At 41.6% G+C, this 27,556-nt stretch overlaps 1 protein-coding gene across 1 annotated transcript; it reads left to right on the top strand.

The window, feature by feature from the left end:
• The first annotated feature begins 1,487 nt into the window (after positions 1–1,487).
• Positions 1,488–16,873, top strand: LOC117500881 (interferon-inducible GTPase 5-like). Its single transcript, XM_034159665.1, has 2 exons — positions 1,488–2,051; positions 15,542–16,873. Exons 1-2 carry the CDS (start codon positions 1,508–1,510, stop codon positions 16,174–16,176), a joined length of 1,179 nt encoding a protein of 392 aa, XP_034015556.1. The 5' UTR covers positions 1,488–1,507; the 3' UTR covers positions 16,177–16,873.
• The last annotated feature ends 10,683 nt before the right edge of the window (positions 16,874–27,556 follow it).

Below are 27,556 nucleotides of genomic sequence, written 5' to 3' on the forward strand. Positions count from 1 at the left end.
AAACCTGAAAGATAAAAAAGACACCTGAAAAGACACCTGTTCACACACTCAATCAATCACACTCCAACCTGTCCACCATAGCCAAGACCAAAGAGCTTTCTAAGGACACCAGGTCCTAAGGTCTAAGGTCAGTCTCCCTTGTTCTGGGATTCCATGCAAGATCTCACTTTGTGGGGTAAGGATGATTCTGAGAAAGCTCAGAACTACACAGGAGGACCTGGTCAATGACCTGAAGAGAGCTGGGACCACAGTCACAAAGATTACATTAGTAACACATGATGCTGTCATGGTTTAAAATCCTGCAGGGCAGCAAGGTCCCCCAGCTCAAGCCAGCACATGTCCAGGCCCGTTTGAAGTTCACCAGTGAACATCTGGATGATCCAAAGGAGGCATGGGAGAAGGTCATGTGGTCAGATGAGACCAGAATAGAACTTTTTGGAATCAACTCCACTTACCATGTTTAGAGGATGAGAACAACCCCAAGAAAACCATCCCAACCGTGAAGCATGGGCATGGAAACATCATACTCTGGGGGTGCTCTTCTGCAAAGGGGACAGGACGACTGCACCGTATTAAGATTATGTCTCTCACAGTGGACATGCACCTAAGATGAAAATTTCAGTCCCCTCCATGATTTGTAAGTGGGAGAACTTGCAAAACTGCAGGGTGTTCAAATACTTATTTTCCTCACTGTACAGCCATATTTATCTTTTAAAATTTAGCAATGTAAATCCTGTTGAAAACCGGTTGAAATGTGAGCATTTATTCATACTTTCACTTTTAAACCTGTTTCACATATTTTCACCACCAGTAAATCCCCCCCCCCCCCCCCCCCCCCCCCCCCCCCTTTTTTAAAGGTCTGTTCAATGTTAAAAGGTTCTCTTTTGGAGGTCTTAATGACCATAACATTTTTTGTTAAAACTAGAACACAAATTTAACACTGAAACATCATTCTGCTGTTGAGACACAACAAATATTACATACTCAGTCATAATAGTTTCTAAAGGACAAAAAAACAAAACAAAAAAAAACAAACAAAAAAAAACACAAGGATGTAACACATTTAAGCAACAATTTACAATTTAAATACAATGTGAACAATGGCTGATTTGCCCTTTAGGGATAAATAGTTTTCCTGAGTATTAAATCTTTACATAAAGTTACCAAGAAATAACAGTTGCAATTTAAAAAAATTTAAAAGTGCTGCTCATTTATGTGAAAGTCACACACCAAGTTCTGCAGAAAATTTGTTTTCTTCAAAACTTGCTGCACTTATATAACAGAAGCATAAAATTCTAATGAAATTAACACACAAACTTACGAATCCTTTACTTTCTTCAGGTTTAAGTCGTTATCCCTCCCTGCAAATTAGCAGAATTATTAATTAATTGATCCACATAAAAAATAATAATAATTTTGCTATATTGTTGACCCGAGATCAACTTTTACTCCCAATAAAAAGTAATAATAATACTTTTTTTTTTCTCCCCAGGTTTCCAGGCTCACCATGGACATCCGAGAAACATTCAAAGAGATCAAAGCTGCAATGGAGGAAAGTCCTGCTGCAGGAGCTGCAAAGGTCCAAGAGCTTCTCGAAAAGCAGGATAATATTCCACTAAATATTGGTGTCACAGGAGAAACAGGTGCTGGTAAATCCACTTTCATTAATGCCTTCAGAGGTCTGAAAAACACAGATGAGGGAGCTGCTCCTGTTGACTGTACTGAAACCACCATGGAGGTTCAACAATACCCTCATCCAAACTACCCAAATGTCATATTATGGGACATGCCTGGTATAGGCAGCATGACCTTTCAAGCTAATGAGTACCTGAAGAAAGTCAATTTTGAAATATTTGATTTTTTCGTCATCATCTCAGCTGATCGATTCAGAGAGCATGACATGAAGCTCGCTTTGGAGATTCAGAAGATGAACAAAAAGTTCTACTTTGTTCGTTCAAAGATTGACCACAGCTTACGTGATGCGAGAGATGATGAAAAAGACTTCAACAAACAAAGGACTCTGAGTAAAATCAGAGAAAACTGTGTTCAAAGTAAGTAGGACCAAACATTAATGTCATGATTTGCTAAGATCTCAGATAATGGCAGTTAAATAGTGTGTGGGTAATCCAAACATTTGTGTGATGAGGTGGAGACAGTTTATGTCAGTGATTTTCTTTGACAAACCACAACTGATAGCAAGTAATAAAATCATCCATCCATTTTCTTCCGCTTTATCCGGAGTCGGGTCGCGGGGGCAGCAGCTCAAGCAAAGCCGCCCAGACCTCCCGATCCACACACACCTCCCCCAGCTCCTCCGGGGGAACCCCAAGGCATTCCCAAGCCAGCCAAGAGATGTCCTGGGTCTTCCCCGGGGCCTCCTCCCAATGGGACGTGCCCGGAACACCTCTCCAGCGAGGCGTCCAGGGGGCATCCGGAAAAGATGCCCGAGCCACCTCAACTGACTCCTTTCGACGTGGAGGAGCAGCGGCTCGACTCCCGAGAGATTCGTGCGTTGGGACGCTGCCACTCATGGCGCGGCACAGAAAAACACCTCAGTGTTGGAAGACTCACAGGACAAGTTGGAACATGCCCAGCTGTTAAACAGTTTCTCGGATACTCACTCGACTGAAAAACCACGGAAAGCCGTCTCAATCTTACGAATGGTTTCCAACACGGAGGTGTTTTTCTGTGCCGCGCCATGAACGGCTCCGTCACCGACGCAAGAATCTCTCAGCGCGTCTTTCATTACAAAATCTCCTTTAACAGTGGAATGTCCGGATAAACTGCAGATCCCGACCTCTTCTGAAACTTCTCTGCTCTCTCACGATATCCTGCATCAACAGAGCCTTAAATTTGGAAGTGATCTGCTCGTTCCAGCCTGTCAACAGCCGCTCGGGGCGCAGTGCGCCATGTGCCGCTGTGGGACATTTTTAATCCAGTTTTAATGGTCCTTAATCCGTGTGATACCAAAAGAATCTTCACTGAAAACCATCTGAATTTCTCGAATGGTGTCCACTTGGATGTCCCTCACAGTTTCTGAAAACATTTTGATCAAGCAAAGCGGCAGTCTCTGAGCCATTCCTAAACAATAAAAAAAAGACGAGAGGGCTGGACCACTCCTCACTCAAAGCCTGCCCACAGGCGAATGATGCAACCCGACAGGCGTGCGCACGAAGGTTCAAGCTTGGCTGATGCAATCACACGTGATTCAAATCCATATAGTTTTTGAAAAAAATAAAAAGGTTGGATAGTTTTCTAACAGACCTTGTATATGTACATTTCATAACCCCAAATAGCAAAAAAGAAAAAAAAAAAAAAAACAAGGAGAGACAATATAGATTAGTCAGTGAACTAAAATATCTCAGCACAACAGAACAGTAGTGCAACAGACATTAAAAGAAAAAAAAAAAAAACAGTAACAAACTCAGTTAACCTGATTCATCATACTATAATAATTAATTTCTGTGAAGGCTCTCAGTTGTCCAGGTGGTTTCCATAGTAGAGAAGCTTGAATCTTCGACTGGACTGGGTTGCTTGACGCGATGATGTTTCGCTTCAAATCACATAAGTTTCCTTAGCTAAAAATTCCTTGCTCTGGTAGTCTGACTTCTGTCTTGACTCTTGCAGAGACGAATAACAAGCCACAAAGCTGGAGTATTAAACCTAACCAGACCCTCCAACCGAGAGGCAGACTGCTATTGGCTAGTGACTAAACAATTGCTCTAATTAGCACATATTGTGCTCTAGTTAGCACCCTCCTAATGACAGGGCAGCTGTCCCTCCTAACGATAGGACTGACGCCTCTCCTGACGGCTCTCCTGACGACTCTCCTGATGACGTGAATGACTCATTACCATGAACAAAAGACTGAAACTGCGTAGACCCTGAGTACCCCATTGTAAACAGGAGACAAAGCGTGTCACAGACCCCGTCCTCGGTTAAGGATGGGTTTCAACTGTTTCACATACAATGCCTCCTTCACTCCTCTCTCAAACCATTTCTTTTCTCTGGTGAAGATTTTAACTTCCTTGTCCTCAAATGTGTGGTTAGTGTCTTTAAGGTGGAGATGAACTGCAAACTGAGGTCCACCACCGCCCTCTCTGCGGTGCTGCTATAGCCTTTTCTGTAACGGCTGCTTAGTCTCACCAATGTAGTGTTCGTTACAGTTTTCCTGACATCTGATAGAATACACTACGTCGCTCTGTTTGTAACTAGGGATGTTGTCCTTAGGGTGAACTAGTTTCTGTCTCAAGCTGTTAACAGGTTTAAAGTAAACTGGGATTTTGTGCTGTCTGAAGATCCTCTCTAGTTTTTTCCCTACTCCTGCTAAATAAGGGAGAGACACTCCTCTTCTTCTTGGCTCCGTCTCCTGTCTATCTGGTCTCTTTGTTCTTTGGAACTTCTGCACTTTATCTAGGGACCATCGTGGGTACCTACATACTGTGAGGGCTTTCCGGACATGTTGTTGTTCTTTAGCCCTTCCCTCTGTAGTTGTGGGCACCTGTAGGGCTCTGTGTTGAAGAGTCCTGATCACCCCGAGCTTGTGTTCAAGGGGGTGGTTTGAGCCAAAGAGCAGATATTGGTCAGTGTGAGTGGGTTTTCTGTAAACCCGTCTGGAGCTGCCTGTTCTCTCTAATCATAACATCACAGTCCAAGAAGGCTAAATGGTTGTTTCTGGCATCCTCACGTGTAAACTTGATATTGCAGTCCACCGAGTTGATGTGCTCTGAAAGGCCTCCACTTCCTGTTGCTTGATTTTAACCCATGTGTCATCGACATATCTGTACCAGTGACTGGGAGAGATGCCCATGAACAATGCCAAGGCTCTCTTCTCCACTCGCTCCATGTACAGATTGGCCACAATGGGGGATACCGGAGACCCCATCGCACAACCATGGATCTGCCTGTAGTAATTCCCCCTAAACAGGAAATATGTGGTGTTAAGACAGATCTCAAGAGTTGGCAGATGTGTTCTGGTGTAAGTTTGGTCCTTTCAAGTAGAGGATTGCTGGAGGATGCGTCTCTACTTCATACATTGAATTTAGAATAGTGTGCTTTTTTTTTTTTACTGTTGTCCAAAGAGCACGTTTTCGAGGATACAATTGAATTTGATAAGTTTTTACCCACATTATCAAAATACTCATTGAAATGATCTGCAATAACTTTCTTTTACGATTGTGTCAGAATTTGTATAAAAATAAGCTGGATAATCTTTAACAACTTTTTTTCTTTTTTATGATTTCATTTAAAAGCTTCCAGGTGCCTTTAATGTTGGTTTTATTTATTTTTTTTCAAGAAATCACTGTAGTACTGCTTCTTACAAGCTCTCATAATGTTAGTTAATTTTTTTTTGTATATCTTATATTTTCTTTCAGCTTCATTTGTTCTGAGTTTTAGAAACTGCTTATACAAAAGGCTTTTCTTTTTACATGCATTCTAGAATCCATTTGTGACCCAAAGTTTATCAGTTTTTCACTTAGGTTTTTTACACAAACAGGGAATGTTTATCATACAATTTGGAAATAATAGTAATAGTAAAGTAATAATAATTCATATGATTTGTCAATATCATCACTATAAATATCACACCAATTTTGATGAATTAAGTTCATTCTGAGGTTTTCAATAGCAACATCAGTTATTTTTCTTTTAAAATGTGCTGTTTCCTTTTGATCATTTTATCAACTGATGATTGGAAAGCAACAAAAACCATCAAATAATCACTGACATCGCTAATGAGTAGTCCACCCATTATTTACCCTACAGCAGCATTTGTTAATATATTGTTGATAAGTGTTGATGTATTCGTAGTTATCCTAGTTGGATGTGTGATCGCTGGATACACTCATACTTACTCATCGTCAACTGCTTTACCGGGTTCGGGTTGCGGGGGCAACAGCTCCAGCTGGGGACCCCAGACTTCCCTTTTCCGTGCCACATTGACCACCACTGACTGGGGGATGCCGTGGCGTTCCCAGGCCAGTGTGAAGATATAATCTCTCCACCTAGTCCTAGGTCTTCCCTGGGGTCTCCTCCCAGATGTACGTGTGTGGAACACCTCCCTTGGGAGGTGCCCAGGAGGCATCCTTACCAGATGCCCGAACCACCTCAGCTGGCTCTTTTCAATGTGAAGGAGTAGTGGCTCTACTCTGAGCTCCCCACGGATGACCGAACTTCTCACCCTATCACAAATGGACTCAAGAACGACCCTCCTGAGGAAGCCCATTTTGGCCACTTGTACCTGCGATCTAGTTCTTTTGGTCATGACCCAACACTCATGACCATAGGTGAGAGTAGGAACGAAGATTGACCAGTAGATTGAAAGCTTCATCTTTAGGGTCAGCTCCCTTTTCATCACAACAGTACGGTAACGCGAATGCAATACCGCCCCTGCTGCGCCGATTCTCCGGCCAATTTCACGCTCCATCGTCCCCTCACTCATGAACAAGACCATGAGGTACTTGAACTCCTTCACTTGGGGCAAGGCCGCATTCCCTACCCAGAGTAGGCAATCCATAGGTTTCCTGCTGAGAACCATGGCATAAGATTTAGAGGTGTTACTCCTCATCCCAGCTGCTTCACACTCGGCTGTGAACCGATCCAGTGAGTGTTGGAGGTCACTGGCCAATGAAGCCAACAGGACCACATCATCTGCAAAAAGCAGTGATGAGACCTTGAGCTCACCAAACTGAAAACCCTCCTCCCCCGACTACGCCTCGATTATCCTGTCCATGAATAACACAAACAGGATTGGTGACAAGGCGCAGCCCTGTTGGAAACGAGGTGCTTACTGCCGAGCACCTGAACACAGCTCTTGCTTTGCGAGTACAGATATTGGATGGCCCTGAGAAGGGACCCCCTCACTCCATACTCCCGCAGCACCTCCCACAGTATCTCCCAGGGTACCCAATCATACGTCTTTTCCAAGTCCATAAAACACATGTAGACTGGTTGGGCATACTCCCAGGCACCCTCCAGGATCCTTGTGAGAGTTAAGAGCTGGTCAGTTGTTCCACGACCAGGATGGAACTTGCATTGTTCGTCTTCAGTCAGAGGTTCAGCTATCAGCTGAACCCTCCTTTCCAGCACCTTGGAGTAGACTTTACCAGGGAGGCTGAGTAGTGTGATGACCCTGTAGTTGGCACACACTCTCTGGTCCCCCTTTTTAAATATGGGGACCACCACCCCAGTTTGCCACTCCTTAGGCACTGTCCCAGACCTCAACGCAATGTTGAAGAGATGTCTCATCCAAGACAATCGCTCCACACCCAGAGCCTTCAGCATTTGTGGACGGATCTTATCAATCTCTTAGGCCTTTCCACTGCGGAGTTGTTTGACTACCTCAGTGACTTCCAACAGGGAAATTGATGAAAATCCTCCATCAGCTTCCACCTCTGCCCCTACTATAGAGGGCGCCCCGGTCTGATGCAGAAGTTCCTCAAAGTGTTCTTTCCAGTGCCGGATTACATCCTCAGGTGAGGTCAACAGAGTTTCATCCTTACTGTAGACAGCTTGGATGGTTCCCCGTTTTCCCCTCCTGAGGTGCCTCACGGTCCGCCAGAAGCACCATGGTGCACCCCGAAAGTCCTTCTCCATGGTTGCTCCAAACTTCTCCCACACCCAGTGCTTAGTCTCCCCACAGCAGAGGCTGCTGCCCTTCAGGCCTGTCGGTACCTTGCAACTGCCTGTGGAGTCCATTGATGTAACATATCCCGGAAGGACTCCTTCTTCAGTTGGACGGCTTCCCTGACCACTGGTGTCCACCATGGTGTTCGAGGGTTGCTGCCCCTTGAGGCACCTAAGACCTTCAGGCCACAGTGCCCCACTGCAGCTTCAGCAATGGAAGCTTTGAACATTGCCCATTCTGGTTCAATGCCCCCAAACTCCACAGGGATGCTACAGAAGCTCTGCCGGAGGTGTGAGTTGAAGATCTGTCGGACAGTGGGCTCCTCCAGATGTTCCCAGTTTACCCGCACTTTCTGCTTGGGCTTACCAGGTCTGTCCAACGTCCTGATCCAACTCACCACCAGATGGTGATCAGTTAACAACTCTGCCCCTCTCTTCACCCGAGTGTGCAGAACATGCAGCCTCAAATCAAATCAAAAATCAAATCAAATCAAATTTATTTATATAGCGCCAAATCACAACAAACAGTTGCCCCCAAGGCGCTCTGATCAGATGATACAATCACAAAATCGATCATCGATCTTCGGCCTAGAGTGCTCTGGTACCATGTACACTTATGAGCATCCTTATGTTCGAACATAAGGATGTTCAAAGTCCAGTAACAATCAACCATTCAGGTTTAGATCAGGGAGGCCGTTCCTCCCAATCACACCTCTCCAGGTGTCTCTGTCATTGCCCACATGTGCGTTGAAGTCCCCCAGCAGAACAATGGAGTCCCTCACCTAAGCTTCATACAGGACTCCATTCAGGGACTCCAAGAAAGCTGAATACTCCAACATGCTGTTCGATGCATACACACAAACAAGTCAGAGTTTTTCCCCCGCCACCTAAAGATGCAGGGAGGCGACCCTCTCATCTACTGGAGTAAACTCCAACGTAGCGGCGCTCAGCTGGGAGCTCGTGAGTATCCCCATACCCGCCCGGCACCTCACCCCCTGGGCAACTCTAGAGGAGAATAAGGTCCAACCCCTAGCAAGGAGAGTGGTTCCGAAGCTAAGGCTGTGCGTGGAGATGAGGCCCACCAGATCTATTTGATTTATACACCAAACCATAAGTCAGCACTGCTTTATTTTCCAAGACCTCGGCCTGACGGCAGTGCTGTGATTGGGTAGACTTGAGCTTTCTGGCTCTTCTCAGTTGTGTCTGTGCTAGAAGGCATGTAGTAAACTGGAGCTTCCAGCAGGAGGCAGGACACTGAAAGACAAAAGTGCTGATTCATTGTTTGGGTCTGTTGTTGCTTTTGATGCTTCCAAAAGCGATCGTGGTGTTAAAACTCAAAATCAACTTGTTAGTAGTTGCAACTATACTGGAGACAATATTGGAATTTATCGGTTATATGTAACTTCCGATACATTTTTGGGTGGTTTATCGTTTTATCTTTATCGAAGAAAACTTTTCAGTTATCTAATTATGTGTTATCGAAGTAAATTTTTTGGTTATCTGTGCTCACCACTGGAACTTACATAAAGCACCACACCACCGCCCTGTTCGTCCTATCTTTTAACCAAGTCTCAGTAATTGCAATAACGGAAAAGTGTTTACTGGATATTTTGAAACAATCCTGAATTTTGGAAAAATTCACAAGACTTGTACTATTAAAATGTATCATGGAGAATATCTCATTTGTCAAAGAATAATCCTTAAATTGTTCTTCAATAAAGTATTTACAATGATGAATAATATTTTTAAGAAAAAAAAAAAGAGATCCAGATCTATATTATATTCAATATTATGAAAACTATGTTCTGTGTAATCAAAATTGTTAAATTGAGCTCCTATGCTGAAGTTATTAATTAATTAATTAATTAAATCAGCTTAAAATGCACCAAATTACAACAAAAGTTGCCTCAAGGCACTTCACATGGAACAGTTCAAAATAAAATTTTAAATGAGTAAATAAAAAATTCAAATACACAATTAAAAACACAAGTAAAAGAATATCAACTTCAATCAACTCAATCAACTTTTTTTTTATATAGCGCCAAATCACAACAAACAGTTGCCCCAAGGCACTCCATATTGTAAGGCAAGGCCATACAATAATTATGAAAAACCCCAACGGTCAAAACGACCCCCTGTGAGCAAGCACTTGGCAACAGTGGGAAGGAAAAACTCCCTCTTAACAGGAAGAAACCTCCAGCAGAACCAGGCTCAGGGAGGGGCAGTCTTCTGCTGAGACTGGTTGGGGCCGAGGGAAAGAACCAGGAAAAAGACATGCTGTGGAGGGGGGCAGAGATCGATCACCAATGATTAAATGCGGAGTGATGCATACAGAGCAAAAAGAGAAAGAAACAGTGCATCATGGGAACCCCCCCCCCACAGTCTACATCTAAAGCAGCATAACCAAGGGATAGTCCAGGGTCACCCGATCCAGCCTTAACTATAAGCCTTAGCGAAAAGGAAAGTTTTAAGCCTAATCTTAAAAGTAGAGAGGGTATCTGTCTCCCTGATCTGAATTGGGAGCTGGTTCCACAGGAGAGGAGCCTGAAAGCTGAAGGCTCTGCCTCCCATTCTACTCTTACAAACCCTAGGAACTACAAGTAAGCCTGCAGTCTGAGAGCGAAGCGCTCTATTAGGGTGATATGGTACTACGAGGTCCCTAAGATAAGATGGGACCTGATTATTCAAAACCTTATAAGTAAGAAGAAGAATTTTAAATTCTATTCTAGAATTAACAGGAAGCCAATGAAGAGAGGCCAACACGGGTGAGATATGCTCTCTCCTGCTAGTCCCCGTCAGTACTCTAGCTGCAGCATTTTGAATTAACTGAAGGCTTTTTAGGGAACTTTTAGGACAACCTGATAATAAAGAATTACAATAGTCCAGCCTAGAGGAAATAAATGCATGAATTAGTTTTTCAGCATCACTCTGAGACAAGACCTTTCTGATTTTAGAGATATTGCGTAAATGCAAAAAGGCAGTCCTACATATTTGTTTAATATGCGCTTTGAATGACATATCCTGATCAAAAATGACTCCAAGATTTCTCACAGTATTACTAGAGGTCAGGGAAATGCCATCCAGAGTAAAGATCTGGTTAGACACCATGCTTCTAAGATTTGTGGGGCCAAGTACAATAACTTCAGTTTTATCTGAGTTTAAAAGCAGGAAATTAGAGGTCATCCATGTCTTTATGTCTGTAAGACAATCCTGCAGTTTAGCTAATTGGTGTGTGTCCTCTGGCTTCATGGATAGATAAAGCTGGGTATCATCTGCGTAACAATGAAAATTTAAGCAATACCGTCTAATAATACTGCCTAAGGGAAGCATGTATAAAGTGAATAAAATTGGTCCTAGCACAGAACCTTGTGGAACTCCATAATTAACTTTAGTCTGTGAAGAAGATTCCCCATTTACATGAACAAACTGTAATCTATTAGACAAATATGATTCAAACCACCGCAGCGCAGTGCCTTTAATACCTATGACATGCTCTAATCTCTGTAATAAAATTTTATGGTCAACAGTATCAAAAGCAGCACTGAGGTCCAACAGAACAAGCACAGAGATAAGTCCACTGTCCGAAGCCATAAGAAGATCATTTGTAACCTTCACTAATGCTGTTTCTGTACTATGATGAATTCTAAAACCTGACTGAACCTCTTCAAATAGACCATTCCTCTGCAGGTGATCAGTTAGCTGTTTTACAACTACCCTCTCAAGAATCTTTGAGAGAAAAGGAAGGTTGGAGATTGGCCTATAATTAGCTAAAATATCTGGGTCAAGTGATGGCTTTTTAAGTAATGGTTTAATTACTGCCACCTTAAAAGCCTGTGGTACATAGCCAACTAACAAAGATAAGTTGATCATATTTAAGATTGAAGCATTAAATAATGGTAGGACTTCCTTGAGCAGCCTGGCAGGAATGGGGTCTAATAAACATGTTGATGGTTTGGATGAAGTAACTAATGAAAATAACTCAGACAGAACAATCGGAGAGAAAGAGTCTAACCAAATTCCGGCATCACTGAAAGCAGCCAAAGATAACGATACATCTTTGGGATGGTTATGAGTAATTTTTTCTCTAATAGTCAAAATTTTGTTAGCAAAGAAAGTCATGAAGTCATTACTAGTTAAAGTTAATGGAATACTCAGCTCAATAGAGCTCTGACTCTTTGTCAGCCTGGCTACAGTGCTAAAAAGAAACCTGGGGTTGTTCTTATTTTCTTCAATTAGTGATGAGTAGAAAGATGTCCTAGCTTTACGGAGGGCTTTTTTATAGAGCAACAAACTCTTTTTCCAGGCTAAGTGAAGATCTTCTAAATTAGTGAGACGCCATTTCCTCTCCAACTTACGGGTTATCTGCTTTAAGCTACGAGTTTGTGAGTTATACCACGGAGTCAGACACTTCTGATTTAAAGCTCTCTTTTTCAGAGGAGCTACAGCATCCAAAGTTGTCTTCAATGAGGATGTAAAACTATTGACGAGATACTCTAACTCCCTTACAGAGTTTAGGTAGCTACTCTGCTCTGTGTTGGTATATGACAATAGAGAACATAAAGAAGGAATCATATCCTTAAACCTAGTTACAGCGCTTTCTGAAAGACTTCTAGTGTAATGAAACTTATTCCCCACTGCAGGGTAGTCCATCAGGGTAAATGTAAATGTTATTAAAAAATGATCAGACAGAAGGGAGTTTTCAGGGAATACTGTTAAGTCTTCTATTTCCATACCATAAGTCAAAACAAGATCTAAGATATGATTAAAGTGGTGGGTGGACTCATTTACTTTTTGAGCAAAGCCAATAGAGTCTAATAATAGATTAAATGCAGTGTTGAGGCTGTCATTCTCAGCATCTGTGTGGATGTTAAAATCGCCCACTATAAGTATCTTATCTGAGCTAAGCACTAAGTCAGACAGAAGGTCTGAAAATTCACAGAGAAACTCACAGTAACGACCAGGTGGACGATAGATAATAACAAATAAAACTGGTTTTTGGGACTTCCAATTTGGATGGAAAAGACTAAGAGACAAGCTTTCAAATGAATTAAAGCTCTGTCTGGGTTTTAGATTAATTAATAAGCTGGAATGGAAGATTGCTGCTAATCCTCCGCCTCGGTTCGTACTACGAGCATTCTGACAGTTAGTGTGACTCGGGGGTGTTGACTCATTTAAACTAACATATTCATCCTGCTGTAACCAGGTTTCTGTTAGGCAGAATAAATCAATACGTTGATCAATTATTATATCATTTACCAACAGGGACTTAGAAGAGAGAGACCTAATGTTTAATAGACCACATTTAACTGTTTTAGTCTGTGGTGCAGTTGAAGGTGCTATATTATTTTTTCTTTTTGAATTTTTTTGCTTAAATAGATTTTTGCTGGTTATTGGTGGTCTGGAAGCAGGCACCGTCTCTACGGGGATGGGGTAATGAGGGGATGGCAGGGGGAGAGAAGCTGCAGAGAGGTGTATAAGACCACAGCTCTGCCTCCTGGTCCCAACGCTAGACAGTCACAGTTTGGAGGATCCAAGAAAATTGGCCAGATTTCTAGAATCTGGTTTCCTGTCCCTGTGAGATCAGATTTTAAGGTTCTGCTACTAACCAATAAAACTGTTCATGGACTGGCACCTCCCTACCTAGCTGACCTAATTAAACTCTGTGTTATCAGGGTGCAGGACTACTTTGTGTCCCTGGGGTGAATAAAAAGTCTGCGGGTCACAGAGCTTTCTCTTATCGTGCCCCTGTTCTGTGGAATGATCGCCCTCAATCAATAAAACAGTCAGATTCTGTAGAGACTTTCAAGTCCAGACTTAGGGCCCCTTCACACATAGTGAGAAGTTTGGACAAAGTGCATACCTAGTGCGCATGACCCAGGAATCGTGCAAACCGTGTAATGATGTCCTTGCCTCTAATGCCTCTTACACCTGTTGCTACAACTATTTGCACACACAAGCGCTTGAAATACAAAATGTGTCCTGTCTGAACCCATCGCACCCTCTTACGGCAGGTGCCGGCCAAATTCCAGGTGACACGCACGAACACCTAACACCGTTCACATGGCACTTAGAAAATGTGTGGCCAGTTGCATTCTTGGCATTCAATTCAATTCAATTTTATTTATATAGCGCCAAATCACAACAACAGTTGCCCCAAGGCACTTTATATTGTAAGGCAAAAGCCAAACAATAATTACAGAAAACCCCAACAACATGACAACAGACTGCAGACAATCACTGTCGTACTGCTGTGAAATTTGTCTAAGTTCCCCACAAGTGTGACTTTGCAAACACACACACTGACACGTGGGTGTGTGCGCTCCACTCACGGGAGGTGTGGCTTTTGACAGAAGCAGCTGTGGTGATCTGTCATTCTGGACATTCCAGCTACACAACACCTACTGTGTTTAGACAGTTGTGGACTAACAACTGTCCACGATGAAGTGCGTGTGTCTGATTGCTGTATTTATGTGGACAAAAATAAAAACATAAATCGCTGTGGTGGCGACAATTGCAGTAAGCGAACAAGTGTACAGAGTGGACACTGACAGCCCTCCAAGTTGAAGCAGACCATCAAATCAGAACACGTAGCGGGCGATCTGACCATCACGTCACCCACGTGACCTCTGTTCCACATGATGTGTTGCCTGTGCTGTGGCGTGCCATCCACAAGACACGTGTGTTGTGCGGAACATGCGCGTGGCCGACCAGCAAATACAACTGACCAGTAGATGTGGACATGATCGGAGCACACTGCTTGTCATTCATGTAATTTCATGACTGTATGTCTGTTACCATGGCTCATCACCAGAGGAACAGGAGGATCATATTTGTATTGCTTGCTTGATAAATGTGGTGTTTTTATGTGGTGTAGGATTTTTATTTTTATTTGTTTTATTTATTTATTTATTTTTGTAATATTTCTCTGTCCTTCCTGATATGAGGCAGCTTTCAAAGAACATCTCTGTAGCTCAGTGGTAAAGTGTCTGGCTGGGACTTAGAGGTTTTGAAAGGCGTGAGTTTGCATCCCAGATGGTGTGTGTTTTTTTTTTTCTTTTTTAAATTATTCCACATAAGCAGTCCCACAGGTACCGGCTGGCTTTGATTTTATTTTTTATTCCACATAAGCAGCTTGTTGTGGTTCTACACGTACCAGCTGGTTTTTTATTCCACATAAGCGGCACCATGTGCTGCACCTGGCACTGTTCCTGCTCAACGGACACCGGCGCAAGCACAAAGTCTTACGCTGGGTTCGTGCAAGTCTGCATGTTGGTTATTGTCCAGTTATTGAGAGAAACGTGTATTTGTTTGTGAATTTCTCCAAATTACGTAAATGAGCAAAGCAATGAATGTTTGTGATTGATGATCAACAAATGCTGAATCACAACAGAATTTTCAGTTTTGCAATTGTTTTTTTTTTCTTTTGATAAATTAAAAAATGATTTATTTACAAATATGCATTTATTTGTAAAAACCAACACACAAGTTAAAAATGAGAAATTTGTGTTTGTGGATCATAAAATGCATGTGCAACTCAAGGAATATTTGTAGATCAACCTCTATGCATTTACAAGTAATAATGAGACAAATTTAACTTCCTAATTTAATGCGTTCCAAAGACACTGTCCTCATTGTGTCCACCGTTAGTAAATGAACGTGCAGGTGTCTGTGTGAGTGCAGTGGTGTTTTGCACACGTACATACAAACCTTTAATAAATCAGGCTGCAGATGTAAGTCAGGCTGTACTGTCTGAAAGAACACTGTGTGGTACTTTAAAGTTTTATTTTGTCTCTTCTTATGTGTTGTGTGGAAGTGACGTGTAAAGTCACTCAGCAATAGTTTTGATGTGCCAAAACAATGTTGCTTTGCTGTCATTTAATTATCTTAAATGCAGCTTTTTTTTCCTGTTCCACAGATCTGCAGAAACTTGGTTTCCAGGCTCCACAGGTCTTCTTGGTCTCCAGCCGTAGACTCCACCTGCATGATTTTTCTCTCTTACATGAGACTTTAGAGCGAGAACTTCCTGCACACAAGCGTGATGCTCTGCTGCACGCCATGCCCATTGTCAACGCTGAAATCCTTAAAAAGAAAGAGGATGCATTTCATTCCAAGATTAAATGGTGGGCTACTTTATCTGGAAGTGTAGGATTAATCCCAGTTCCGGGGGTTTCTATGGCTGTTGATATAGGCTTACTGGTTGGTGTTGTCAAAAAGTATCAAGTCGGCCTTCGTCTTGACAAGAAGTCACTAGAGAATCTGTCCCACACCACAGGTGTACCTCTGAGTGAACTTCAAGCAGTGATGAAATCACCCTTAGGTGGACAGAAAATTACAGGACCTTTGCTAGTTAGGCTCTTGTCCATGGGTGCTGTCCAAGTTACACTAATAGCAGTAGAGGAAGGGCTCAGATTCCTTCCAGTTATTGGATTTTTAGGAGCAATAGTTTCTTTTGTCTCAACCTATCAAGCTCTGAAGTTTTTCCTCAACATGCTTGCTGAGGATGCACAGAATGTTTTCAGGAGAGCCCTCGGTCTGAACACCTCAGTGTGAGCTCAGTGTTCTGTCATCTCACATCAAGCCCAAAATTTGAACCCACAGCATCTTTGTAGATCACACTCTCAAAGAAAATCAGCAGAAACTATGAGCGCAAACTTGATCTAATCATGATGACATCCAGCCAGTAAATCTCGTACCAGCTGCCATGAATAGACAAGTTTCTTTTTATATCTTTGGATACTAATGAGTTATTGACTGTGGAGATTTTAATGTGACTGCATTGGTTCCAGAATTTAATCACTGAATAAAGATTATAAACATCTTTATCTTGTACTTGAACTTTTGGATTGCTTATAAAGTTATTAGTGTTTACATGTATATGATCCTGTGGTTACACCCACAGGAGGCCATCCCAGATATAAAATTAGTGTTGCTCAATTTTGAGATGACAAATCAAATCTGTCTGGTCATCTCAAAATTGAGCAACACTTTCTGTGGATGTTTTTTTTTTTTTCATACTGGAATTTCATTACGCTTTTTAGTAATTTGAGTTGGTATTTCTAAATTTTTTTTCCCCTTAATGTTCTGCACATAAGAGTATCTCAGTTTCTTTTTATATCGTTGATGTGTTATTCAGCTTTCAGGCTCCTCTCCTGTGGAACCAGCTCCCAATTCGGATCAGGGAGACAGACACCCTCTCTGCTTTTAAGATTAGGCTTAAAACTTTCCTTTTTGATAAAGCTTATAGTTAGGGCTGGATCAGGTGACCCTGAACCATCCCTTAGTTATGCTGCTATAGACTGCTAGACTGCTGGGGGGTTCCCATGATGCACTGAGTGTTTCTTTCTCTTTCTGCTCTGTATGCACCACTCTGCATTTAATCATTAGTGATTGATCTCTGCTCCCCTCCACGGCATGTCTTTTTCCTGACTCTCTCCCTCAGCCCCAACCAGTCCCAGCAGAAGACTGCCCCTCCCTGAGCCTGGTTCTGCTGGAGGTTTCTTCTTGTTAAAAGGGAGTTTTTCCTTCCCACTGTCGCCAAGTGCTTGCTCACAGGGAGTCGTTTTGACCGTTGGGGTTTTCCCGTAATTATTGTATGGCTTTGCCTTACAATATAAAGCGCCTTGGGGCAACTGTTTGTTGTGATTTGGTGCTATATAAATAAAATTAATTTGATTTGATTTGATTTGATTTATTGACCAAAACAATGTGACAATGTCTTGTTTTCAATGCTTTAATTCTTGAACAACAGTTATAACTTTGTCTTGTACTTTAACAGATTTTCTTTAAAAGTACTGCTACTGCTAGCATTTGCACATTCGCCCTATTGAGATATCCCATAATCTCTTGCGCGCCAGAGAGTCACTATCGTCAAAGCGACATTGAGAATCTGCATGATGACAATTGCAAATGAACATTATATGACTAAAATGTATTTTTTATGCTTTTCATCATGTTAATAAGAGACTGCATGCAAGAGACCCTGAAAACTTGCTCAAACAAATATTCCAAATAATCCGTGTCTGCTACGTTTAACCTGCATGGAATTTAATAAATGCAAACCAAATGTCAGACATTTTATATATATTACTCTGGAACAAAGAGGACAGACAGTGCTTTGAAGGACAACAAACAGGGCGTTAAAGAGCAAACTTCACTTTCCTCCAGAACGACATGAACAGGAAGTGATCGTGGCTCAAAGCGATTTCCATTGAAAATAACAGAAAAACAACCTGAGCTTCTGACATTTTTATATGAAACAAACACAATAACAATGTCTAAAAACCCAGATAATATATTCACAAGAGTTTTAGGCACAATATATAGAGTTTTATGGTGCGATGTTAATGCTGTTGTCCGTGTGCAGCAATTAAAGTGCTCCCTAATCAGAGAGTCTCAATGCAGTTCTCAATGTTAATGAGATCTCGCAGCGCGGTGAACTCTTCGAAGTTTTGCGAAATTTTGCGGGATTTGAAACCTCAATAGGGCGAATGCTATTTGCATTTGCATCTGTGAAGTTTTGACTCACTGAGTGCAATGTTAAAAGATGGAGAATCATGTCTTACTTTTTCTTGGTTGGGCTCAAAACCTCCCAGTTTCCCCTCGTATGGTACTGTGGCTACAACTGCAGTATCGGTGACATGTCAGCATGTGTGAAATACGAACACAAAGGAAAACAGAGGGTGCTTTTACTTACCACTTACTGCATCCCCTATGTGCTCAGGGGATTTGGTAAGGTTAGACTTCACCCCTTGGAGAGCACAGAGGGGCAGCTTATATTGTGATTTAGCACAATATAAATGAACTGAATTGAATAGATGCCAAAGTTATTAGCTACAGTTATGACGACAGGTTAAAGAAACAAACAAATCCAAACACCAGCAAAGGAGTCAGAAGCATCAGAGAGGCAAGAAGTTTGTCATAAGCACAAGCTTCAGACCTAAAGGACTTGTCAGTGCTGTAAACCAATCCAAAGGACCATCTTGTTGATCCAAAAAGCCCCGTTTAACCTGAGTCTTTCTAGTTTTTATCCCCAATCTGTCTGTCCGTCCATCCCGAAAAGGGTGTAAGCGTTCTGAAATCAACTCCTCTAACACTTTCAGGAGGAATTTCGCAAAACTTGGTACAAGTCCTTTGTTATACGTTGGTAATACACATATTATCATATCGAGTTGGGTTCATTTGGCCCCCGATTAACAAATATAGACACCGTCAGTTTCATGAGTGAGTGCCTGCATTCTGAAATCAACTCCTCATACATTTTTAGGAAGAATTTTAGGAAATTTGGTACAATTCCTTATTATAAATTGATAATATGCATATTGTAATATTGTACCTGGCCACCTACTGAAAATTCAAGTGGACACCACTTTTCCAAAACAGTAATATCTAAGGAGTGTTTGTGCCAAATTTGGTGCTTGCATCACTATTTGAAGGATTCCTGTGTAATTATTTTCTTATCTGTTGCACTAATAAGAGAAATAAGTGTGTGTCAGCTGACACACACTTCAATTTAATTACTCGGACACAAGTACAAAGTGCTTTTTTTTTTTTTTTTTTTGCACCACATCATTCCTCCAAATGAACCAGGTCACGTGTGTAGACTGTGTGATGAGGGTGAACATAGATGTTTTCACTTGCTGGAGAATTTTATTGTCCAAACCAGAGTCAGTCAGTAATGTACATGAGCCCAAGTTTGAACACAGGTTTTAGAATTTTCGTGAGACAACTGAGAGAAGACAAACCAGAACTGAGTTTAAATAACTTGTAGATACATTTTTACTTTCTGTAATTGTAATGTTCACTTTTTCTTTTAAAGTGATTACGAGTGGTGATTACTTTCATTACATGTAAACCTTTACTTCATGTTTGAGGAAACTATTGGAGTCAATAATGTGAACAGTGGACATGTGTACGTGAGATGAATGAAGCCAAGAACTGGTCGTAGGTATGACTCCACTTACAGTAGTGTTCAGAATAATTCATTCATGATATGCACACTCTTAAGGCTATGAAATTGGGCTATTAGTAAAAAAAAGTAGAACAGAGGGTGTTCACAATAATAATAGCATCTGCTGTTGTCGCTACAAACTCAAAACTATTATGTTCAAACTGCTTTTTTAGCAATCCTGTGAATCACTAAACTAGTATTTAGTTGTATAACCACAGTTTTTCATGATTTCTTCACATCTGTGAGGCATTCATTTTGTTGGTTTGGAACCAAGATTTTGCTGGTTTACTAGTGTGCTTGGGGTCATTGTCTTGTTGAAACACCCATTTCAAGGGCATGTCCTCTTCAGCATAAGGCAACATGACCTCTTCAAGTATTATGACATATCCAAACTGATCCATGATACCTGGTATGCGATATATAGGCCCAACACCATAGTAGGAGAAACATGCCCATATCATGATGCTTGCACCACCATGCTTCACTGTCTTCACTGTGAACTGTGGCTTGAATTCAGAGTTTGGGGGTCGTCTCACAAACTGTCTGTGGCCCTTGGACCCAAAAAGAACAATTTTACTCTCATCAGTCCACAAAATATTTTCCATTTCTCTTTAGGCCAGTTGATGTGTTCTTTGGCAAATTGTAACCTCTTCTGCACGTCTTTTAGTTAACAGAGGGACTTTGCGGGGGATTCTTGCAAATAAATTAGCTTCACACAGGCATCTTCTAACTGTAACAGCACTTACAGGTAACTCCAGACTGTCTTTGATGATCCTGGAGCTGATCAATGGGTGAGCTTTTGCCATTCTGGTTATTCTTCTATCCATTTTCTTCCACGCATCTGTTTTTTTTTTTTTTTTTTTTTTTGTCCATTTTAAAGCATTGGAGATCATTGTAGATGAACAGCCTATAATTTTTTGCACCTGCGTATAAGGTTTCCCCTCTCCAATCAACTTTTTAATCAAACTACGCTGTTCTTCTGAACAATGTCTTGAACGTTCCATTTCCCTCAGGCTTTCAAAGAGAAAAGCTATAAACAGGTGCTGGCTTCATCCTTAAATAGGGGACACCTGATTCCCACCTGTTTGTTCCACAAAATTGATGAACTCACTGACTGAATGCCACACTACTATTATTGTGAACACCCCCTTTTCTACTTTTTTTACTAATAGCCCAATTTCATAGCCTTAAGAGTGTGCATATCATGAATGCTTGGTCTTGTTGGATTTGTGAGAATCTACTGGTACCTTGTTTCTCATGTAACAATAAGAAATATACTCAAAACCTGGATTAATCTTTTTAGTCACATAGCACTACTATTATTCTGAACATTACTGTATCAGACCAACCTGCACCAGTTCAATCTAAAAAACATACGTATGAGGTAAAAAGCGTTCAGCTGACAACAACATGCTTTTTTCTTATTCAGAAAAATCAAAGTGTGAAATCAAATCAAGTCAAATGAAATATGCTGTGTCTTTTCTTCAGAGTGAGGATGCACAGAGGATTTTAACATCCGTCACTGTGACATCAGCATGTTACACACTTCAATCTATCACGTATAAACCAAAATTTATTTCACATTTATGTATTATTTTCTTTGTAATGTAAATAAAGTGTTCATTAAAACCTATCAGATTGTCTGGTTTTATGTGCAGAATCCATTTTTTCCTCCATCCAGATCCAAAGTTCTGCAGAATCACTGAATCTCATGTGACGTGTTCAGGATCATTGAAAGAGTCAAATCCTTCATCAAAGTAGGTTCAGACACGTCATCTGTCCACACCTTAAAAGTGGACAACCTCTGTGTGATTCTTTTGATCACGTTATTACACTCAGTGATGTTTAAAGTATCAGTATTTTTATAGGACGGGTTTAACAGATAACTGATTGCATATTGATCTCCGCTCTCACATTAGAATAAACAAGAAACAGAAAAAAACATTTTTTTTGCCCATTACAACTTAATTTGTAACCAGAATTTTGTTTTAATGATGGAACGAGTTACATTTTGAAAGTCAACAAAACACATTTAATTGCAATAGATGATACAATCCCTGGAAATAATTCTGGAAACACCACATGTGGATGATGTTCACCTCAACTTTGTTATGTCAGAGAAAATAAACAAAGCTTTACAAAGCTGAAGAAACAGAAAACAGGAAATCAAACAACATAATAATATAAAGATGAGAAGTCCACGCAGGCAGAGGTCATCCAGCATTCCTCACACCTTCAGTGGGCCTGTTCCTGCAACAGGGTCACTCCCGAACGCAGACTGCAGCATACAGTACATGTCTCAGGACTTGTATCTCATGATCACTCCGGCCCCTTGCGGTTTGGATCTGTCAGATCCCCACGACATCGTTCGTACCTCTGACAGACAGCAAAAGAGCCGAATCAGTCGATCGGGGGTGGGGGGGTGGGGCTACACCTAAAGTATAATTCATCAGCAGTAAGTCGACCGGAAAATAGAGAAATTACTAAGGTGATTGCCTGCCGCTTGCCCTAAGCTTCACTGACAGACCCAGAATTTACACAAAGTTGAGTGCAAGACCTATTATGTTGCAAATAAAATGACATTAAAGAGATATGAAGCACAGTTCCATACTATGCCAGTATGCTCGCCATACAAGAGGGAGAATAGATTCAAGTCTGGCCTTGAAAGTCTCTACAGAATCTGACTTTTATTGATGAAGGGAGATCATTCCACAGAACAGGGGCACAATAAGAGAAAGCTCTATGATTTGCACACTTTTTATTCACCCTAGGGACACAAAGTACTCCTGCACCCTGAGAACACAGAGCTCAGGTTGGTACGTAGGGTTTAATTAGGTCAGCTAAGTAGGGAGGTGCTAGTCCGTGAATAATTTTATAGGTTAGTTGCAAAAGATTAAAATTAAATCTCACAGGGACAGGAAGCCAGTGAAGAGACGCCAAAATGGGTGTAATGTGGTCAAACTTTCTGCTTCCTGTCAAAAGTCTGGAAGCAGCATTTTGAACCAGTTGGAGACCACTAATGCTGGACTGCCGTAAACCAGAAAATAGAACATTGCAGTTGTCCAGTCTGTCTTTTGGGGTGGTGTGGTTTTAATATGGGTGGAGCGATGACAGAGTGTGGTTGTGAGTGCTGAGTTTAAGCTGTCCACAAGACTGTCCACTGAATGGTCATTTTCCAAAAGTGACAAGATATCAGGCAGTCTGGCTCTAAGTTCAGTTGTAGTTGAAGAGCTGATGTGTTGCCGCAATGATAAATAAGGTTCTTGTTCCAGTAAACGTGGCACCGAGACTGTAAACTTAATGAGTGAGTGATCGGAGACCACTGACACAAGAGGCATAATGTTAATATTTGTAACATCGATACCGCGCATTAGGACCAAATCCAGAGTATTTCCACTAATGTATGTTGGACCTTGAATGCATTGCTGCAATCCTAATAGAGCCATAATTTCCATAAATGAGTTGCAGAGAGGGTCAGAAGGCTTATTTATATGAATGTTGAAGTCACCAACAATTAAAATGTTAACTTCATGGGTTGGCAAGTTAGAGAGAAACTCGCCAAATACAAAGAATTTAGAATATGGGCCCGGAGGCCTATATATGTTAACAAAATAGGATGGTTGATTTTTATTCTTAATCTTCTGACCTTGGCTATACGTAGTATCCTGGGCAGAGCGGAGAGTCAGTTGTTCAAATGAATTATATTTTAGGCCCCCAACAGCTAGTAAAGTAAACTCAGATTTATAAATTAGAACAACACCCTGCCTTGCTTTGTATCACAAGGGACGTAAGGAAATGTGCACGTCGCACGTCCACATTAGGCAGTAGGTTTAAGGCAGGTTTCACATAAACCAATCATATCTAAGTGGTGTTCCATAATTAGATTGTTTATCAACAGTGATTTTTAGGACAGTGACCTTATGTTAATGAGACCCAAAGTAATGGCCTCACTGGGGTTGACAACTGGACTATTTTGATTTGGGGGTGGCTCTAGAATAGCATATTTAACATGCCTAAAATTGGATTTAGGTTTAAGAAGTTCCAGGTTGTAGGTAGCAGACACAGAATATTTGATATAGCAGGAACAGCCAGTGAGGAATTGCTCTTTATGGATGTGTCTGCGGGAACAGGCCATAGTCTCAACCTGATGAAATTCCTTCCATGCAACATAAACTGCTCTATCACCATAATGGATTTTCCCAACTAAGCTAATGGATTCCATGGCCACAGTAGCTGTAAGCCCTGCAGGGTCTCTAATCACCTGCTCTGTAGCCTGCTGTAAAGTCCTATTGACACCCTCCCTATAGAGCCCTATTTATGTTTGCAGATAAGATGGCGGTGCCTTTCCGGGTAGGATAAAGGTCATCTGGCATCAGCAAGCCACAGCGACTCCAAAAAGAATGACAGTTATCAATAAAAGTAAAGCCTTGTCCCCTGCAAAATTGTACCAGCCACCTGTTCAACGATGTCAGCCTGCTAAACACCTCATCATTACCCGGGAAGGAGATCAGAGACAATTAATGCCAACACATCATTCTGGTGAGGTCTCAAGTACTTTCTATGTCCATTTTTGTGACCTCTGAGTGTCTCATCTTAATATCATTGGTGCCAATGTGAATAGCTATGTGGCTATATCTAATGTCATGTTCTTTTGTCTGTCTACCCTTACCATCAGCAGCCTAAGGTGTGAGAGGCAATGTTGAGTGCTCTGGCCCCAGGAATACATTTAACATTAGCTGGTATCTGTTATAAAATCTTGTGGGTGATAGAATCCCCTATCACTAATGCCTGGCGTTTCGGCTTGCAGATAAGGTAGAAGTCACCCATGGACTTGGAAAGCTAACAGTAGGCATATCCAAGGCTGAAAAACAGTTCACAGTTCATAGTGGTGACTACGATCCGAGTGCCTCAACCGGGCACCAAGCCCTATGTGACTTCTTGCACCTAACAACAGTCCAGCAGCCATTGTCTTTAGCCAGCATTGCTAAGCTAATGCTAATGGATGTGCTAGCCACCCTGAAACTAACGTTATCCTTAACTGGATTGCCCGTAATATCCAACTCCACTGAACTAAGAAGCTGCTCTGGCTTACAAACACGGCTCTCTAAAAGAGCCACCCTACATGTCAGCGTCACGCAAGATTGATGTAGAGAGTAATGTAATTTGTGCACCAGAAAATCTATGCGTGAAGCCAAAGCTAGTGCAAGCTAACCATTAACAGAAGCGCCAACCCCTCCTAAGATTCACACAGAAGAAAAACACTTAGCTAAAATTCACAGCAGTTGAACTTAAAAACTAAAAAGTGTTGACAGAAATAGGAGAAACAATTACAATCTTGTATTAATTAGAAGAAGGTCGTTAAGCCAGCAGTCATTCTGGGAGAATGTTGTCAGATCAGCAGCAGTGCCTCTGTTACTCGTCCTTGGGCTTTTATGGCAGCATGAATTCTTTGAGGCGTGGACTTCACTCATGAAAAACAATGACCAAATCAGGATGGAGTGATGCATTTTGTTTTAATTTTACAGTCCAGGGGAAGTAGACTTTGTAGACTTTCGGCCAGTTTACACTGCAGCGCAAGTGGATAAATAAAGGCACCAGTGGTCTTCAGCACCTGTAAAAGTTTTCTTCTTCTGTGGCAAGATGTGTTATCAACCCAATACAAGACTTCTTTGTGTCCAAACCAATTCAAAGAATGAGGAAATTGTCAGAAAAAGCACTGCCCGCCAATAGACTGAATACTGAGGTCATGATCCCAACTCTCCTGGTCCTTTACCTGGGGACCTTTGGTTTGTGTTGTGTAGCACCCCTGATGGTCCTAACCAGTACTTGTAATCGAGACACAAACATCTTTCTACAGCTTTGGGACAGGTATGCCTTGACCTTTGACCTATAACAAGAACTTGATAAATATCACATCTACATATTTACAAAGTTAAATTTCCACCTAACTTGAAGGTTATCTTGTCCACAGACCAGTGAAAATGATACCCTGATCGATATTTCACCGATGTGCACTGTAAGAACAGTGAAATGTCTAAAGAGCACAAAAACTTCAAGAGTTAACATTTTGCTGATTGTGATGCACAGGGTGACTGACCAAACATGTATTAAAGATTGGTGACCTTCACCTACTCTTTTTAAGAAAAATAGGTCAACTTGGTCAGTAACGACCTAAACAAGTCAAACAAAGTCAGCAAAGCATGTTGGAGTGAAGTAGTCGTCTACCTGCTTTTAGTGGAAAATAGGTTCTTATTCATTCACCAGCAATGCTGCAGTTCACTTGAAGCATTCCAAGTACTAAAGTACTAGATGGGACATTTTGACTGCTTTGTAGATATGGGTAGCAGATTGTGCACATTATTATTATTGTTGTTTTTTGGTCACATACACTACTTCTGGCATATTGGTACTAGAATAATGCCAAAAAAATGACGTATAGAGCAGTATGTCATCTTTATACACATTTCCATGGCATTCTTTTCAGTCATATTAACAGAAAAAAGCTCTAAAAAGCTGTTTATTTGCCCACAAAATGGCTCAAACATAATATATCAAAAGCGTATTTAGTGTGTTCAGTTGCCTCAAGCCTTCTCTTCTTCAGATGTTACCTACAGTAGTATTCAGAATAATAGTAGTGCTATGTGACTAAAAAGATTAATCCAGGTTTTGAGTATATTTCTTATTGTTACATGAGAAACAAGGTACCAGTAGATTCAGTAGATTCTCACAAATCCAACAAGACCAAGCATTCATGATATGCACACTCTTAAGGTTATGAAATTGGGCTATTAGTAAAAAAAAAAAGTAGAAAAGGGGGTGTTCACAATAATAGTAGCATCTGCTGTTGACACTACAAACTCAAAACTACACTCAACAAAAATATAAACGCAACACTTTTGGTTTTGCTCCCATTTTGTATGAGATGAACTCAAAGATCTAAAACCTTTTCCACATACACAATATCACCATTTCCCTCAAATATTGTTCACAGTCTAAATCTGTGATAGTGAGCACTTCTCCTTTGCTGAGATAATCCATCCCACCTCACAGGTGTGCCATATCAAGATGCTGATTAGACACCATGATTAGTGCACAGGTGTGCCTTAGACTGCCCACAATAAAAGGCCACTCTGAAAGGTGCAGTTTTGTTTTATTGGGGGGGGGATACCAGTCAGTATCTGGTGTGACCACCATTTGCCTCATGCAGTGCAACACATCTCATTCGCATAGAGTTGATCAGGTGTGGCCTGTGGAATGTTGGTCCACTCCTCTTTAATGGCTGTGCGAAGTTGCTGGATATTGGCAGGAACTGGTACACGCTGTCGTATACGCCGGTCCAGAGCATCCCAAACATGCTCAATGGGTGACATGTCCGGTGAGTATGCCAGCCATGCAAGAACTGGGAAATTTTCAGCTTCCAAGAATTGTATACAGATCCTTGCAACATGGGGCCGTGCATTATCCTGCTGCAACATGAGGTGATGTTCTTGGATGTATGGCACAACAATGGGCCTCAGGATCTTGTCACGGTATCTCTGTGCATTCAAAATGCCATCAATAAAATGCACCTGTGTTCTTCGTCCATAACAGACGCCTGCCCATACCATAACCCCACCGCCACCATGGGCCACTCGATCCACAACATTGACATCAGAAAACCGCTCACCCACACAACGCCACACACGCTGTCTGCCATCTGCCCTGAACAGTGTGAACCGGGATTCATCCGTGAAGAGAACACCTCTCCAACGTGCCAAACGCCAGCGAATGTGAGCATTTGCCCACTCAAGTCGGTTACGACGACGAACTGGAGTCAGGTCGAGACCCCGATGAGGACGACGAGCATGCAGATGAGCTTCCCTGAGATGGTTTCTGACAGTTTGTGCATAAATTCTTTGGTTATGCAAACCGATTGTTTCAGCAGCTGTCCGAGTGGCTGGTCTCAGACGATATTGGAGGTGAACATGCTGGATGTGGAGGTCC

The sequence above is a fragment of the Thalassophryne amazonica genome, chromosome 19 (genome assembly GCF_902500255.1).
Source record: "Thalassophryne amazonica chromosome 19, fThaAma1.1, whole genome shotgun sequence".
Lineage (NCBI taxonomy): Eukaryota > Metazoa > Chordata > Actinopteri > Batrachoidiformes > Batrachoididae > Thalassophryne > Thalassophryne amazonica.